This window comes from Vidua macroura, chromosome 2 (assembly GCF_024509145.1).
Source record: "Vidua macroura isolate BioBank_ID:100142 chromosome 2, ASM2450914v1, whole genome shotgun sequence".
In the NCBI taxonomy this organism is placed as follows: domain Eukaryota; kingdom Metazoa; phylum Chordata; class Aves; order Passeriformes; family Viduidae; genus Vidua; species Vidua macroura.
Genome location: NC_071572.1, coordinates 116,539,612 through 116,555,004, shown reverse-complemented (window position 1 = coordinate 116,555,004; position 15,393 = coordinate 116,539,612). Strand labels below are relative to the sequence as shown.

The 15,393-nt window shown below is 52.2% G+C and overlaps 1 protein-coding gene across 2 annotated transcripts in view; it reads left to right on the top strand.

The window, feature by feature from the left end:
• Positions 1-8,793: 8,793 nt before the first annotated feature.
• The window catches only part of HUNK (hormonally up-regulated Neu-associated kinase), a 43,476-nt gene continuing 36,876 nt past the window's right edge, over positions 8,794-15,393 (top strand). For both annotated transcript variants that reach the window (XM_053972020.1, XM_053972019.1), the window contains exon 1: positions 8,794-9,042. In XM_053972020.1, the coding sequence (XP_053827995.1) occupies positions 8,794-9,042 (249 nt within the window). The remainder of the gene's footprint in view (positions 9,043-15,393) is intronic.

Below are 15,393 nucleotides of genomic sequence, written 5' to 3'. Positions count from 1 at the left end.
TAAGTGTACAAGTACAGCTGGGAATATATTAACGTTGGATACATGTGCTTGTAAATAAGATATTTTATTTAGATATTTTACTCAGTGTGGGGATTGAGACATACTTCAGAAATCATTACTGCCAACATTTTTGGAAGATTCTGAGAGCTTTTCTGTGTTTTTGATACTACACTATTTGGAAAGCAACCAACTGGCAACAAGGCACATTTGGCATGGGCTGGGAAGATGTGTATTCTGCTCTGAGTGACCCTGAGGTCTGTTAGCATCTTATTTAGAATACTTAGAAGATGAAGCTCATGCAATCATGCTTTTTGTACACATTTATTGTGTTTTGGGGAAACGAGGCCTTAATCTGGTTCATTTATTTATCTTGTTATTGGATAAATCCCTGGCTATTGACTGTCCAAACATTTCAGTTGTAATGCTCAAATATAGAAATCCTCCTGTGATATTGCCAGGGTTACTTCTAAAAATAGACTTTTGTAAAAAAAAAGTTTTAAAAATGGACTGTTCAAAACTGAAAGATTTTAAAGTTGTAAAAGTGGACTGGTTTGAAATATTATGCGTTAAACTTATTTTTGCGTGGCTTTGCTCTGCTTAAAACCTACTTACTCTATTTGTTTTAAGGGTCACACCCACTTTTGTCACCTGTCCTGTATCTTATCCTGTGTTAATGTATATCAGGGGACAGACTAAAGGAGTGCTTGTATCATAACTGTGAGGCAAAACCCTGCAGGCACATAAATATTATAATATCTAGCTATTTAAATACACCCCTGCATTCATCCCATCAATCGACTTTGCCCCATTTGTCCTTCACCCTTCCTTTTTTTTGCAGCTTCCCCTGCACCGTGAGCCTGCCTCTGTGTCCCTCTGCATTTCCTAATGCCAAGCTTGTGGCTGCTCCTTCCTGTCACCTTCCAGGGGGAGTGAAGCTGCCTTTGGCAGGAGATAAAACGCTCTCTTAGATGTTGGATAGAGCTGGGAAGAGCTCCAGAGGAGCCCGTGAGAGCTGACCACACGTTGTTGAACAACACTCAGTGCCTCTCTCCCTGTGTGCTTTGCTGGACCTTCCCACTCTCTCTGTTCCGCTGGTGGTGGCAAAGCTTCCTCTGGATTCTCCCTGCAGGGCCTGGTTGGGTCCAGAAGAATAACTGGAGCTGCTGGTTCGTCCTGCCAGATGGGTCACTGCCACCTTGCTGCTCCTGCCTGCCTCCCAGAAAACGCATCTGAGCTTGATTTAAAGATTTCCAAAGGAGGAGACTCTGCCATAATGCCTCGCCGGGTTGCCGTGCTGCTTAATTACCCTCACTGTTAAAAATATGTGTCTTATTTTACAGCCTGAATTTGTCTGGATTCAGCTCCCAAGCCCTGGATCTCATTATAGCCCTGTCTGCGAGCCTGTGTTCCTACTCAGGCACACAGGCTGGGAGCAGGAGCCCCCTCCCTTTGCTAGGCTTGAAAGGACCCAGCTCCTCCACTGGAAAGTTTGTTATTTAAATCCTTTTTTCACTCTTTCCCGAATTTTCTTCGGTTTACCAACTCCTTGACTTGTTGGAGGTGCATTTTTCCAGCTGGGGTTGCAGGAGTGCAGGATACTTGGATCATTTAGCGGCCTTTTTTCTTCTTTCCCTTTTCTTAAGGGAAAAGGAGAAGAAAAACCCTTTTTTTCTTCTTGTTCTCCCTCAGGCCAGGGCCTAAGATGTTATTTTTGATAGGCAGGAGGGCCCGCCCAGTGCCTCAGTCAGGTTCTCTCTTTTGGCCACTTCGGAGCAGACAGGGTCTGAAAGTGCTGTCAAAGCCAGAGTCTTTGTGAGTAATTCCTCTTCCCTGCCGAATATTTCACGGTACTTAGTGTTCATCAGCCAGGTGGATCAGTGCTGATGCAAGGGAGAATGTGCCTGCTGCAGAAACAGGTGCAGGAATGAAGAACCCACTGGGTTTTGTAATAATCAGCCTGGTATTCAAACACGATTCTGTAACTGTGTAAATATGCAAACCCAGAGCTGTATTTTTATCTGTGTTACTTTCCTTCTTCTTCTTTTTCTTTCTAGAAAGTCTGTCGGTAAAATACTCAAAAAATTTATTTGGATCATTCAGGAACTGTCTTCCAGTTTTCCACTGAAGAATTTACAAGGATGGGTTGACTGGAGCCTCTCTCCCTGTGAATATTTGAAGCAATTCCCCCCCTGGAACCCCTGGGATCAGAGCCCAAGTGTCTGCAGCAGCAGCAGCAGCAGCCACAGTGGAAGCTGGGGGCAACAAACCCATCTCTGTAGCCAGGGCACCAGCAGGAGAAAGAGCAGCAAAATCTCATGGGAAATATTATTTCACCAACATTGTTTTTTTCCTTTTCTGTTGCAGGGGGAAGTTGGAACAAATGTTCCCTGCTTTGTGTTCCTTGAACCAGTGTGATAGGGGGCTTGAGCTTGTGGATAACACTCCTGAGATTGAAAAATAAGCAGGAAAGGGAAAATAACCTGGAGAGAAACAGGAACTAAATGGGAGCTGGAGGAGCTGCACCCCCACCAGGAGCAGGGATTTGAGGGGGATGCGTATCTGTGTGGAAAGGGAACCTTTCCTGGGCTGGAACACGGTGGGATGCAAAGGAGCTGTGTTGGTTTTCTTAGTTTTTACAGAGATGGGGCAACTGAGAGGTATTTTAAAAGGTTTGATTCCACTATCAGTCTCGGTGAATAGTGAGACACAAGAGATGTAGAACCAATGCCATTCCATCAGAAGCCAACTCAGCACACCTCATCTCAGTATTTGCATACACACATACAAAACTACAGAAACTTTCCATCAAGTGTGAAAGATTCCTTAGAAATCCGTGTCCCACAGAGCTGTGGGAGGGCGGCTCTGCAGTGCAGCGCCAGGCTTTGGGAAGGAGCCCCAGACCAGCAGAGTTTCCCTGTGAAATGCACAGGGTTTGTTTCCAGCTCTGGGTCCCCGTGTCGGCTCTGATGCCGTGGACCCAAGCCCCCCAGTTCGGAGCACTGAGGCAGGAATTTGCTCTTCCCCTCCTCTGAGCGCTGTCTTGACAGCTGAGAGCAGCCAGAGAGCTTTTGCTGACACGCCCTGAGCTGGAACATCTGGAGAGTGTAAGCTCTGCTTTCCCTGTGAAACATCCTCAGCTCAGGAATTCTCTTCTTCTCCCAGTGCAGCCACACGCACTGACCCCAGGGCACAGTGCAAGATGTTTGCCTGGGCTCTGGCAGCCAGGCTCAGGATAACTCATCCCGTGGGAGTCTGGGTGGGATGATGGTTTTTAAACCACGGCTATCTGTCCAGGCTGTTAAACAAACGAAACAAAACCATTTCACAGCAAACAAATTGACCGAAATAAATAAAGCCCTCAGATTTTGGTGGCTGTGCCGTGGGGGTTCTCCGTGCCTGAGTGAGTGAGTGACCTCTGCCAGGACACCCCTTCTTGATCCTGCAAGGGAAGTGTATCCCAAGTGCCTCTGTCACAGCAGACTGGCACGTGTGACACGCTCAGGAATAAGCCAACACTGAATTTTTACATGGAAGTGGTGCAGGTGACAGAAAGGATTTCAATGGAACAAAGAAACACATTCCTTTTTCTTTTTTTTTTTTTTTTTTGGGGGGGGGTGGGCTCAGCCCAGTTAGTCCTTCTTTTAAGCATGCCAAAAAAAAAAAAAAAACCTTGAGCTGAAATACTTGTGGATTGGAATATGTATGGAATAATGCCATGGCAGGGACACCTTCCACTGTGCCAGGCTGCTCCAAACCCTCTCCAGCCTGGCCTTGGGCACTTGCAGGGATTGGGCATGCACAGCTTCTCTGGGCACCCTGTGCCAGGGCCTGCCCACCCTCACAGGGATTCCTAATTTAAAACTGAACCTATGAATTTTAAGCTCGTGTCACTTCAGCAATGTTTGGGGTGCTGAACACACGCCAGAGCATCCACCTGTAAATAATTGCACCCTTCACAGCCGTGCTTGCCAGCCCTGAGACTTTGATGTGGTGTCCACAGCTGGGGAAGGTGCATGCAGAGACCTCTCTGCAGCAAGGTAACTGTGATTTGTAAATGAGCTTTGCAATCACCACCCAGCAGGTCTGTCCTGGACACAAAGGGGGACGCTTGGAAAATGAATGTTTTCGGCTGCAAAGCACCGAGATGAATTTTCATAGCTTGGTACATGACTGAGTTCATTTCCAGGTTTTCTAATCTGATTCTTTTGCTGCTTTCCAGCAGTTCATCCAGCCATCCAAAACTCTCTCATGCTTAAACAAAACATGGAGGTCTTTGCTCAGGAGGGAATCGCTGCTCTGGTCACATTTTAACAAGGTGTTTGGAATATTTCTTGCAAGGAAGCATTTGAATATCTGCTTTTCTTTTTTTTTTTTTTTTCCTGAAAAAACACCCCTTACTACAGATGCAAGCACACAGCCAGTCCTGGGCTGGGCTCTGAGGCACTGGGATATTTTCTGACCCATTGCCAAGAAAAAGGAGGAGAGTAAAGAGATACAACCAGACATTTTGAGGGCATCTTGGTTCTGAATTGTCCCTGTGGTGTGGCACTGGCAGGAGGGTTTGGAGCAGCAGCAGGCCCTCCTGGGGTGTAAAGCTTTGTTTCAACCCCATCTTTATCCTCAGCACACACTGAAAAAGCTCTCAGAGCACAGGAACAGCAGGACTGACCCAAGGAGGCCACTGCAGGGGCTCTGTCAGCATTCCCCACACCTCAGCCCTTTTCCTGCAGGATGCACTAAACCCAGGGATTCACAACGGTCTGGTCTCCCTGCTCTTCCCATCTCATCCATCACTGACCCCTAAAAGCTCTTTGAAAATACAGGGCATTTCCCATACAGCCCTCTCGTGTGCTCCTACGTGTAAATGGAGCTTAAACCCCAGGTCCTAAATGACACAACAGTGTGCACTGCAAGGAGGCCTTGACAGCAGCTTCATTGAAATTCAGAAATGGAACTTCTCAATTAATGCAGCGGGGAAAAGAATAACAGCACCAATGCAGCAAACCCCCTGCCAGTCACTTTGGCATTAGATTCCATTTGCTTTCTGACACCTCCAAGGGCTCAGTTTGTGTGTTGGCTGTGGGGGACAGAAGCTGCAGAGAGCAAACTGGAGAGTCCTGGGGGAGCACAGGTCTGGCAGAGATTTTGGAGGGGCAGTGCCACATCACCCCCCTGCCAACACATTTCTGTAAAAGTCATCAAATAGTTCAATGCTTACTCATGTAAAATTGCATATTTATATATCTATACACACACACACACACACACACACATATATACATGTGTATATATAACTGTATTCTGAATATTTCTGAGGATGACATATGTCCAAAGACAAGTTTGAAGCTGATGAATGCTCAGGATCCTGCAACCATGGAGAAGTGAAACACACTGATTCTCCATGCTGGGTTTAGGAAGGGCCCTGTCCCTGTCAGCTGAGTGGCATCTGCAGGACCCAGGCACAGAAGTCACAATGCCCTCAGCTGGTCCTGGACATCCCTGGCACGTGGAGAGGGTTCTCTTCTCCACTGCTGCCCCTGGTTTGGCTCCTTCCTGTTCTTGTGGCAGTGCCAGCAAACACAGGTTCTCCTCTGCCTGAACTCGGGGATTCAAACACCGCAAACCCCTTAAAAATTATCGAAGAACAAATACATTCTCACTTCAAAAAGTCTCCTTTAAATTAACTTAAACTCTTTTAATCTCTAATATCTGAACACCAAATATTACAAAATTAAAGAGCTGTCAAAACAACCCCCCCCCCCAAAAAAAAAAACCTCAACCGAAAGCCTGCAAAAACCCCCAATTATTTTAAAGCAGGGTGAGATACCCAGGAAAGCAAAAGCAATAGCAGCCTGACTTTCTCTTTTTTCAGCCCATCAGCACTAAGTCAGGGTACCTCCTGTGACCTGGCTGAAGTCAGCAGTTCCCCACTGGCTGCAAAAGCCCTGCTGATGTGGCAGGGAAATGTTGAATTGCCACCTTTAATCTGACCAGGACAGAATGTACTCGGTGCCCTCCTGCAGCACAATTACGAGTTCCCAGTAAGGATTCAGCCCAGGTAAACCTCAACACTGGGGCCCAGGGGCCTCAGCCTCCCTCGTGGCTGTAAAACTCCCAGTCCACAAGCCAATAATCCATTTTACTGCAGTGTTTTAAAAGGCTGGAGATGGCAAAGGACAATACTCTCAGGGTAACTCTGAATTTCTTTGCTTTCGTGGGTATAAATCAAGCTCTACATTATTTTTAGCAGCTTGCTATTACAGCTTTTGCAACCCGAAGACAGACTACTGCCTTTAATTCATTAGTAATTTCAACAGTTAATCAGAAAATGTCATTACCTAGAAAGTCTGCAGCTCAAAATAAAGCACACTGGAGTTAAATTTAAATTAGAGCATGGACAGAAATGAATGCAGCCTTTGATCCCCTTCTCATCCAGACTGCACCCTGATGGGCACAGCTGGACAGGATGGGAATGGTGAGAAGGCAGCGGTCTCGCCTGGTAAAAGGATACTGTCAACTCATTAAATCCTGGAGTTGAGGCAATTAAAAAAAAATATTCACTGGCTTCTTTCAGAGCTCTCCTCCTGTTTGCTGCAGCGGACACTTCTCGCCAGTTTTATTTCTGAAAGAGGCTGGTTTTCAGGTGTCTGACTGGCAAACACACCATTAACATCTGTTTAATCCTCCAAGTGGCCAAACCGTGTTTCTGCCCGCCGAGCCCAAACAAAGGCACCAGCTCTGCCTGCCTTTCTCTGAAGGGATATTCCTTCAGGCAGGGAAAGAGTCTGCCTCCAGACCCTCTTAGCACAGCCATATATTTGGATAAGACAGGATGCAGCCTCTTCCCAACTCGAAAGCAAGCTGTACTTTTCACTCTCCCAGTGCAGCCTTCCCCCGCCCTCTTTCCCCCCCCCTCTTTTTTCCCTTTGTTCCCACACAGCGATGTTGTTAAACCCCTCACATTTGTCATGCTGACCCGAGGAGCTGTGACACAGAGCCGGGCTTGCCACGGAACCATCCTGCCTTGCCACTCTCCTCACCTGTGCAAGGACTTGGCCACCTGCAAACACAGGGACAGCCCTGGCGCCTTCCCACTGCAGCTCCGATGGAGGAGATGTCAGTGAAGCTCTCTCCTGGACGTGTCCTGCCAAAGTGCAGCCCAGCTCAGCAGTGGGGCATGATCCTGTGTCCCTACTCCTTCCCACAAGGCGCCAAACCACTCCTGGCATAGGTCAGAGGATGTGCAGACTCTTGTTTTGGGTGGCCGTAATGCTTGTAAATGTACCCAGCACATGCAATGAGTGGAGGTTTTCATCCAAGCTATTATTTATGGGCTTTGAAGCTTTCCCTTCTCCAGTTTCTGCCTACTGGGACAGTGCTGGATTTCTGTTTTGTTTGAAATTTCATCTGAAAACATATATTTCAGTGGAGCATGGTGGTGTGGAGCCAGTCCCAGGGCTCCCAGCCCTGAGAATGTCTTTAGCCACTGGGAACGAATTTTGGAGAGGTCAGTGAGAGATTCAGACGGTGGAATGCGGTCACTCGAGACAAAAATCCAAGTTAAATAGACAGCAGTGAGATGCAAAATCAGATTTACGCTTTTAAGGAGTCAAAGAAGAGCTTAAAAATCAGGGAGAGGTGTGTTCACTAGCCCTGTGGTGGGAGCAGGAGCTCTGGATGGGATGGGGTGGGATGGGATGGGATGGGATGGGATGGGATGGGAGCTCTAGGTCGGCTGGTGCCAGGTACAGCTGCCCCTCAACAGGAGGTTTTGCTGACACAACTCACATCTGTTAGGGTGTACGTCGTTTCTCTCAGGTTTCCGGGTATTCCCTAGCACAAGCACGCAGGCAAAACTTAAAAATGTGGATTATGCTTAAAGACAGACAGGGGCTCTTCATGACTTTCTGGCCGACACAACCAAAGATGGCTTGGAGGTTAAAACCCTCGTGAATTAATTGCTCCATCAGATCTCCCTCAGCACGCCAGCTGAGACGAAGAGGAGGGCAGAGCATCACTGACCACCAGAAACTCGGAGCGGGGCGGCTCTGCCGGCTCTGCCTCCTCTTCCTTGGCTGCTCTCCTGCCCAGCTGGGTGGGAGGGGGGCTGCGCGGTGACAATGGCAGTGCACTCCTTCCTTCTCCGTCCCCGCGAGCTCGGGCGGGAAGGGACAGTCCCAGGGGCTCGGCCTGCAGCCGGTGGGCGGCCGGGAGCGCTCCTCCCGGCGGGGCAGCGGGATGGGGGAGCCCGGCCGGGACCCCGAGCGCCGGGAGGGATGAGAGGGGGAAGCGGCGGTGAAAGAAGCGGGGAGGGAGCGGCGGTGCCCATCGCGCCTTTCCGACGCGGCGGCGAGAAGGACTCGGGCGCGCTGGCGAAGGGAGGTGGGGAGAAGCAACACAAAAGCACCGCGAGTGCCCGGCAGCGCTCTCCGGGTTCATTCCCGGCAGAGGGATGCGCCGCAGCCGGGATGCCGGGGGCGGGGAGGGGGGGGGGGGGGCACAGCCGGGCGTGCAAAAACCCCCGGCTCTGCATCGCTCCCGCCGCGCCCGAGCGGATTAAATTACCGCAAATTCGAACGGAGCTCCGCTGCCGGAGCGGGGAGGAGCGAGGGGCCGGGGGGGAGGCGCCGGCTGCGAGGAGGGGCGGCAGCCCGGGCCACCTCGGCTCGCCCAGCGCCCGCCCCGCGGCCCCTCCGCCGCAGCCGCCGCCGCGCTGCCCGCAGCGACTCCGGCGAGCGCCGAGCGGAGCGGGAGCAGCGCAGGGCAGCGCGGGGCAGGCAGGCAGAGCCCGGCATGCCGGCGGCGGCGGGCGATGGGCTCCTGGGCGAGCCGGCGGCCGTGGCGGCGGGCGGGGAGGCGCGGCGGGCGGCGGCGGACGGAGGCTCCTTCCTGGCCGCCTGGCTCAGCGCCGCCGCGCCCCGCGAGCGGCTCCGCGACTTCCAGCACACCAAGAGGGTCGGCAACTACCTGATCGGCAGGAAGCTGGGAGAGGGCTCCTTCGCCAAGGTCCGCGAGGGGCTGCATGTGCTCACCGGAGAGAAGGTACCGCCGCCTCCGGGAACCCCCCCCCCGGGCGTGAAACGGGGGGGAGAACGGGGGGCTGGCTAGTGAGCGGGCTGTGCTGAGTCCCTGCCGGCCGGGAGGGTGAGTCCCCGGGAGGCTGGAGGAGCTCCTCCGGCAGGATGGAGTAGCCCCCTGTGAAGCGGAGTAGCCCCCGGCAGGACGGAGGTGCTCCTCCAGCAGGATAGAGGAGCTCACCGGGAGGATGGAAGAGCCCCCGGGAGGGTGGAGGAGCCCCCGGGAGGATGGAAGAACCCCTAGGGAGGATGGAGGAGTTCCCGGGAGGATGGAGTAGCCCCCCGAGAGGATGGAGTAGCCCCCGGCAGGACCGAGGTGCTCCTCCAGCAGGATAGAGGAGCCCCCCGGGAGGATGGAGTAGATCCCCGGAGGATGGAGGAGCCCCCGAGAGGGTGGAGGAGCCCCCGGGAGGATGGAGGAGCCCCCGGGAGGATGGAGGAGCCCTCGGGAGGATGGAGGAGCCCCTGGGAGGGTGGAGGAGCCCCCGGGAGGATGGAGGAGCACCCTCGGCGCCGTCCCCAACTTCCCGCGGCTCCGCCGGGCGCTCCCCCCGCGGAGCTTTCCGCGGCTGCAATCTCGCCTCCCTCTTGCACTACTTCGGCTGCCTTGGCCCGTCTTTTTTTTTTTTTTTTTTTTTTTTGTCCTTTCCCTTTATTTTTAAATTTTCGCCTTCGCCCCTGTTTGTTTGCTCACTTTTTCTGGTGAGGAAAGTGGGTTTTTTGGGTGAGACTCGTGTTGCTGGGGAGCCGTCACCGCGTGCAGTGCGGTCGCGACATGTCGCGCGTGGGTACCCGCGGGCACTTGTCGCGCACCTGGCGACGGGAGACGCTGCGGGAGGGGGCACAGTCTCAAGCTGCTCGGTCCGGCGCACGGCAGATGCGTTCGGCGGCGGAGAGGCACCCCGGACGGCTCTTCCGCGGGCTGCTGCTCGGCAAACTCCGCGCAGCGTCTCTGCTTTTTGGGTTTTACCCAGAGCCCTCCGGCGGAGGCTCCTACCCGTCGCTTGGGAGGGCTCACAGCGGTGTCAGGAGCAGCAGGGGCTTGGCTGGGCGGCGAGTCCAGCAAGGACGAGCCCCCCCCGGAGCCCCCGGCAGAGAGTTGTGCTGCTCTTGGTTATCCACACAACTTCGGAGCGCTGTGAGGAGCGGCCGAGGGAGCTGGGGTTGTTCACCCTGGAGAAAAGGAGGCTCAGGGGGGACCCTGTGGCTCTGCACAGCTCCTGACAGGAAGGGACAGCGGGGGGGGAACAGGGACAGGAGGAGAGGGAACAGCCTCAGGCTGGGGCAGGTTGGACACCAGGAGGAATTTCTCCATGGGAAAGGGTTTTTAGCAGTGGAAGGGGCTGCCCAGGGAGGTTTGGAGTCTCCATCCCTGGAGGTGTCCGAGGAAGGACTGGAGGTGACATTCAGCGCTCCGGGCTGGTGACGGGGTGGGAACGGGGCACAGCTTGGGCTCGGTGGTCTCTGAGGTCTGTTCCAGCCTCAGTGACTCTGGGGTTCTGTGAGCTCTGGGACTCGTGCCTCTCCTGTGTCCTTCGCACGGGGCTCCCTGCCGAAGCCTCCCCGGAGCGGTGGGGCTGTGTGCGGTGTAATTCCCTCCTGCTCCGGCAGCCCTGCGAACGTGCCGCTCTCCGTGGTTGCATTCTTGCGCTCTCGGGCACTTATCCTTTCATTCCGGTGACTTTGTCACGGAGCGAAATTTGATATAGGGCTCTGAGAATCTCATCGTGTGAAAAAAAAATGATAAGGTTTGTGAATGTTATCATGTAGGAATGCAAAAAAAAAAAAAAAAAAAAAATTAAATGTTGCTCTCCTCTGTTACCAAGCGTGTGCTTCTCCTTGGTAACAGAAACATCCAATGATCCTGCAGTTGATAAAAGGCACATGCACACACACGTCCTCCCCACCTCCACGTTTTGGGTTTGCTACATTTATCTCAGTCTGTTAAGAGGGGAAAAAAATAAAAAAGAGCCACCACACACCCCTCTGTCTCAGCTCCCAGGTCTGCTGTTTGGCTCGGGTTTTTTTTTTTTTTTTTTGCTCCCTCGGTGTCTTGAATAACACACACTGTGACAAAGTGACAAGCAGAAACTCGGCGAGAGTCGCTCTTCCTTCCTGCCGAGCCGTGTCCATCCCCGGGGGCAGGCAGGGTGATCTCCGAGCTCTGTGCTGTGGCACTGCCTGAAGGAGCAGTCACACACTTCCAAACTGACTGATCCAATGTCCACCCTCCCAGAAATCCACCTCTTCAGCCCCAGCTGTTTGTGGGCAAGCTGCTCGGGTTAATGGGCGGCAGAGAAGAGTTATTAATGATTTGCTTCGGGTGAGGTCCTCTCTGAGCGAGGTTCCTCCCTCTCACCCCCGTGGAGATCAGCCATTCCTTGAGCACTTCCACCCGAGCATCCTCCCCTGGTCTGCTGCCAGCAGAGCATCCCTGCCCTCCGGCCGCCAGGCACTTCTCTTCCTGGTCCCATTCCCACCTTGCTCCTCCCAAGAAGGGAGGGTCACTCCGGAATGCTGTCCCCACTTCCATGGCCCGAGGCAGGCTTTTGTCTGTAAAGCCACTGTTGAGCCGAGGGCACTGCCTAAATTCTGTAGGATTGCCCTAAAGCAGAGTCTTGCTGGTGCTGAGCCGTGGGCACTGCCTAAATTCTGTAGGATTGTCCTAAAATAAGTGTAAAGCAGAGTCTTGCTGGTGCTGAGCTGAGGGCACTGCCTAAATTCTGTAGGATTGCCCCAAAATAAGTGTAAAGCAGAGTCTTGCTGGTGCTGAGCTGAGGGCACTGCCTAAATTCTGTAGGATTGCCCTAAAATAAGTGCAAAGCAGAGTCTTGCTGGTGCTGAGCCAAGGGCATTGCCTAAATTCTGTAGGATTGCCCTAAAGCAGAGTCTTGCCCCTGCTGTCTGGGAGCTGCTCTGGCAGAGCAGACCTTAGGGTCACTGAAATGTCACACTTCAGTAGGGGCAGCCCAAACAGGTTTTGATTTGCAGCCGACTTTAGCAACTCCGGAGGAGTTAATGCTCGTTGCTGTCTCAGAAAATGGTGTGTTTGGGGACGAAATCCCTGGATTAATGAGCCCCCAGCCAGGCTGGGATCCACGGCCCTGACTCAAGGCATTGTACACGCTCGAGGCGATGCCGGGCGGGTGCCAAAAATCTGCCATTAGCTCAGCCTGCCATTGCTGGGAGCTGCAGAGGTCTCCAGGAGGATGGGGCTGGCACATTCTGTGGGCCAGGCTCCCTTCAGCAGGGCAGCTGATGGATGCTGGTGCACTCGGGGTGACCTGTGTGGGATGGGGCTCAGCAGCTCCTGCCAGCTTGGGAGGGTGAGCTGAGGTGAGGTTTCTAAACCTTCCCTTCCCAGGTTTTTATCGCCGGACTTCCACCCACAGCTCCCACGGTGCTGCTCCGTGGTTTGTGCTGCCACGGTGCCAGGCATGTTGCTATTTCCTGGGCTTGAGAAAAGCCCTTGGTGGGGCCTGATGCAATTAAGTGCAGGAGAATGCTGGGCAGATTATTCTTTCCGTGGCTTTTGAATGAAATATCGCAGCCTGGAATCTGACATCTTGGGGTAAAGGGCTCATTTGTCAGCTCGACTCAGGCAGCCTTTAGTGCTAATCCTGAGGAAACATAGCTGCTCTGTGAAGAGCAAGCCAATTTAGCTTTAAATTGTGAGTGAGCTGTGTTTGGGTGGCTCTGGGAGCCTGTGCACAGCATACTCTTGGATTGTTCCAAGTCATTCACTGGGTGATGGGGACCAGGCAAAGGAGATCTCTCTCCTTTATAAAGAGAGATATTTTTCTAAAAAGAGGTGTATTTTTAGGAAAATACACTTATTTTTTGCATTCTTAGGGAGCTCAGAGTACGTTGCCATCACTGTGGTGGGGTGATTTGAGGCTCTGTTATCACACTCCGTGTTATCTATTCTGTTTTCTGCTGCAGACCCCAGTGCAATGTCCCAGTAACTCTGTACAGCATTGTGGAGTGACAGCACATTGACAATATATTGAGCCAAAGTTCCTGTAAGCAAACCTGATCCAAGATTATATTTAACTGCTTTTCGGCGTAATCTTTGGCACTACAAAAAAAAAAAAAACCTAAAAAGTCGCTGAGGCAAATTGACTCATTTGATTTCTCATCCAGGGAGAACTTTGTTTATAATTTTCTTCAGTGCTATTGTTGAGCTGGAACAAGGTACGTTTTTAGTTACACTCTGTCAAGAGGCTTTCAGCAGCAGTGGGAAGCAGTGGCTAAAAATACAATTTACCAGTTTTGCTATGGAGGCATAGCAATTAATATTAAAAGTGGCCTTTTCACAGAAGAGTTCACGTTCAGAATGCATTCCTTTATTAAAGAGGTAGAGAAAAAAGTACAGAGAAAAGGCGTGTTTGGGGTGGGTGGGCAGAGCAGCCTCCCTGCAGACCTGGAAATGCCTCTTTGTGCCACAGAGTTAATTTTGCCAGGAGGAAATTCGCCCTTTCCCCTGCGTGTTTCACCACAGGCTGCAGGGAATGGAGACTTGGTGGCTTTTGGGGGTGCTGGCAGGTGGGGATCTTGCCTTGTTGATGCCCTGGGTGGCCGTTCCCCCCCTGGTGCCCTCTTTGCTCCTCACTGGGAAATTCAGCACTGGGGGGGGACTCTCAGCCTCGTCTGTATTTCAAACCCCAGAGTTTCCCAAGCGGTAGCACTGGCTTAAAACCTGGGAAATTGGGTAAAACCCATGTACAGCTCCAGGATCTTTACCCTTTGTGAGTTTTGGGGGCCTTGAGGGGGTGCGTGGTGTCACTTCCAACCCATCCTGCCAACCAAATGGGTCAGCAGGTTGCCTCACTGCAGACAAAAGTTGATTTTCTAGGGTGTTTGCAGGTCTTTCAGTTCAGCCTTTTCCTTTTTTCCTCCCTCCCAGGTATTGTGAGGTTGCAGGTAAAACTGTGAGACCTTCATTGTTGTCAGGGCATCCGAGGGTGAAGCTGCAGGATTTTAATTTGAAATTTGATCTGTGATGGTTTTTTTTTCTTCCTCCAGTAATACTTGTATATCAGTTTCCTGGATGGGTTTGTTCTCTCACTTATGTTTAGTTAGTAATTTTATCTTTACCTGTTCCTCAACATATTTTCAGGTTTTATCTCCATCCAATTTTTTTTTTTAAGAAAGCTTATTTTGAAAAGCACTGGCTGCAAATCCACAGGGTGGCTTTTCCCCAGGATCTGTTCCCCTTTATGAAACAGCTGCCAACTGTTGCACCTGGCCGACGTGCCACTCTGAATTACATGCACCGAGGAAACAAAACCAGGGTGTTCCTGCAGCCTGCATTTTCACATTTCCTTGCTTCTAGGTGTTTGCTTTCGCAGCTCTTCTTTTCACGGGGGTTTGTGCCTGCGTGTGCAGGTCCAGAATTGCTGCTGAAGCCGCTCCACGCACGCCTCTGTTAGCGTGCAGCCCTCCAGGGAACGTTTGGGAGAGCGGTGCCGTGCTTGCAGTGGCATTGCTGAGGACTTGGCTGGGAGCAGGAGCAGGCTGATGTGTCAGTGTGGTGCTCCCTCGAAGGCGTTATGGAGCTTGCAGGAGCTGGAGCAGAAGGCAGCGTGGAGCTGGTGTGCTCCCCCCCAGCTGCTCAGTCTGTTCCACCTGGAAAACAACCAGGTGAAAATCGGACGTGAAGCCACGCTCTTCCCTCTGTCCCTCCCCTGTGCTGTGAGCTGGGATAGGCCAGGAGCCTTTTCGTGAACCCAGAGTCTGACTTGCAGAAAGACTGGCTTCGTGTTTTTCATTAAGCAGCTTGCAACTTGTTCTGCAGCGAGCTGAACGGCTGCGCATGTGGCAGTTCCTTATCCTCTCCAGATAATCTGCTTCCAAGTTTGCATTCAGCAGTTTTAAGGGTGCCTCATGTCAGCAGTGTGCTGCTTTTCCTACAGGCTGTTCCCCTTGCAGGATGGAGGCAAGCCCAGTGGTTTGGGTTCAGCTGACGCCGGGGGACGCTCACATCTGGATCCCCGCATTTGCTCCTGCAAGTTTTGTGCTTCTAACTTGGTTCAGGGTATGCAGAGCTCTATGCCCGTTTCCAAAGGCATGTGCTGCCTATAGAAGTCCTGGCAATGAGAGCACATCTGGCTCCCTGCATTGTGCAGTGTCTCCTCTGGCAGCAGTGACCTGCAGGGTGCTGCAGCTGCAGCTCCTCGCGTTTCAGCAGATGCTGCATCTCTGCCCTCGGGAGCTGGGAAAGGGGAGGTTACAGATGAGCAGCACAAGGATGTAGCCCTGTCAGGAAAGCAGTGGTGACAAACCTTGTGCTGGCTGAGTTGTGACAGCCTGCCTG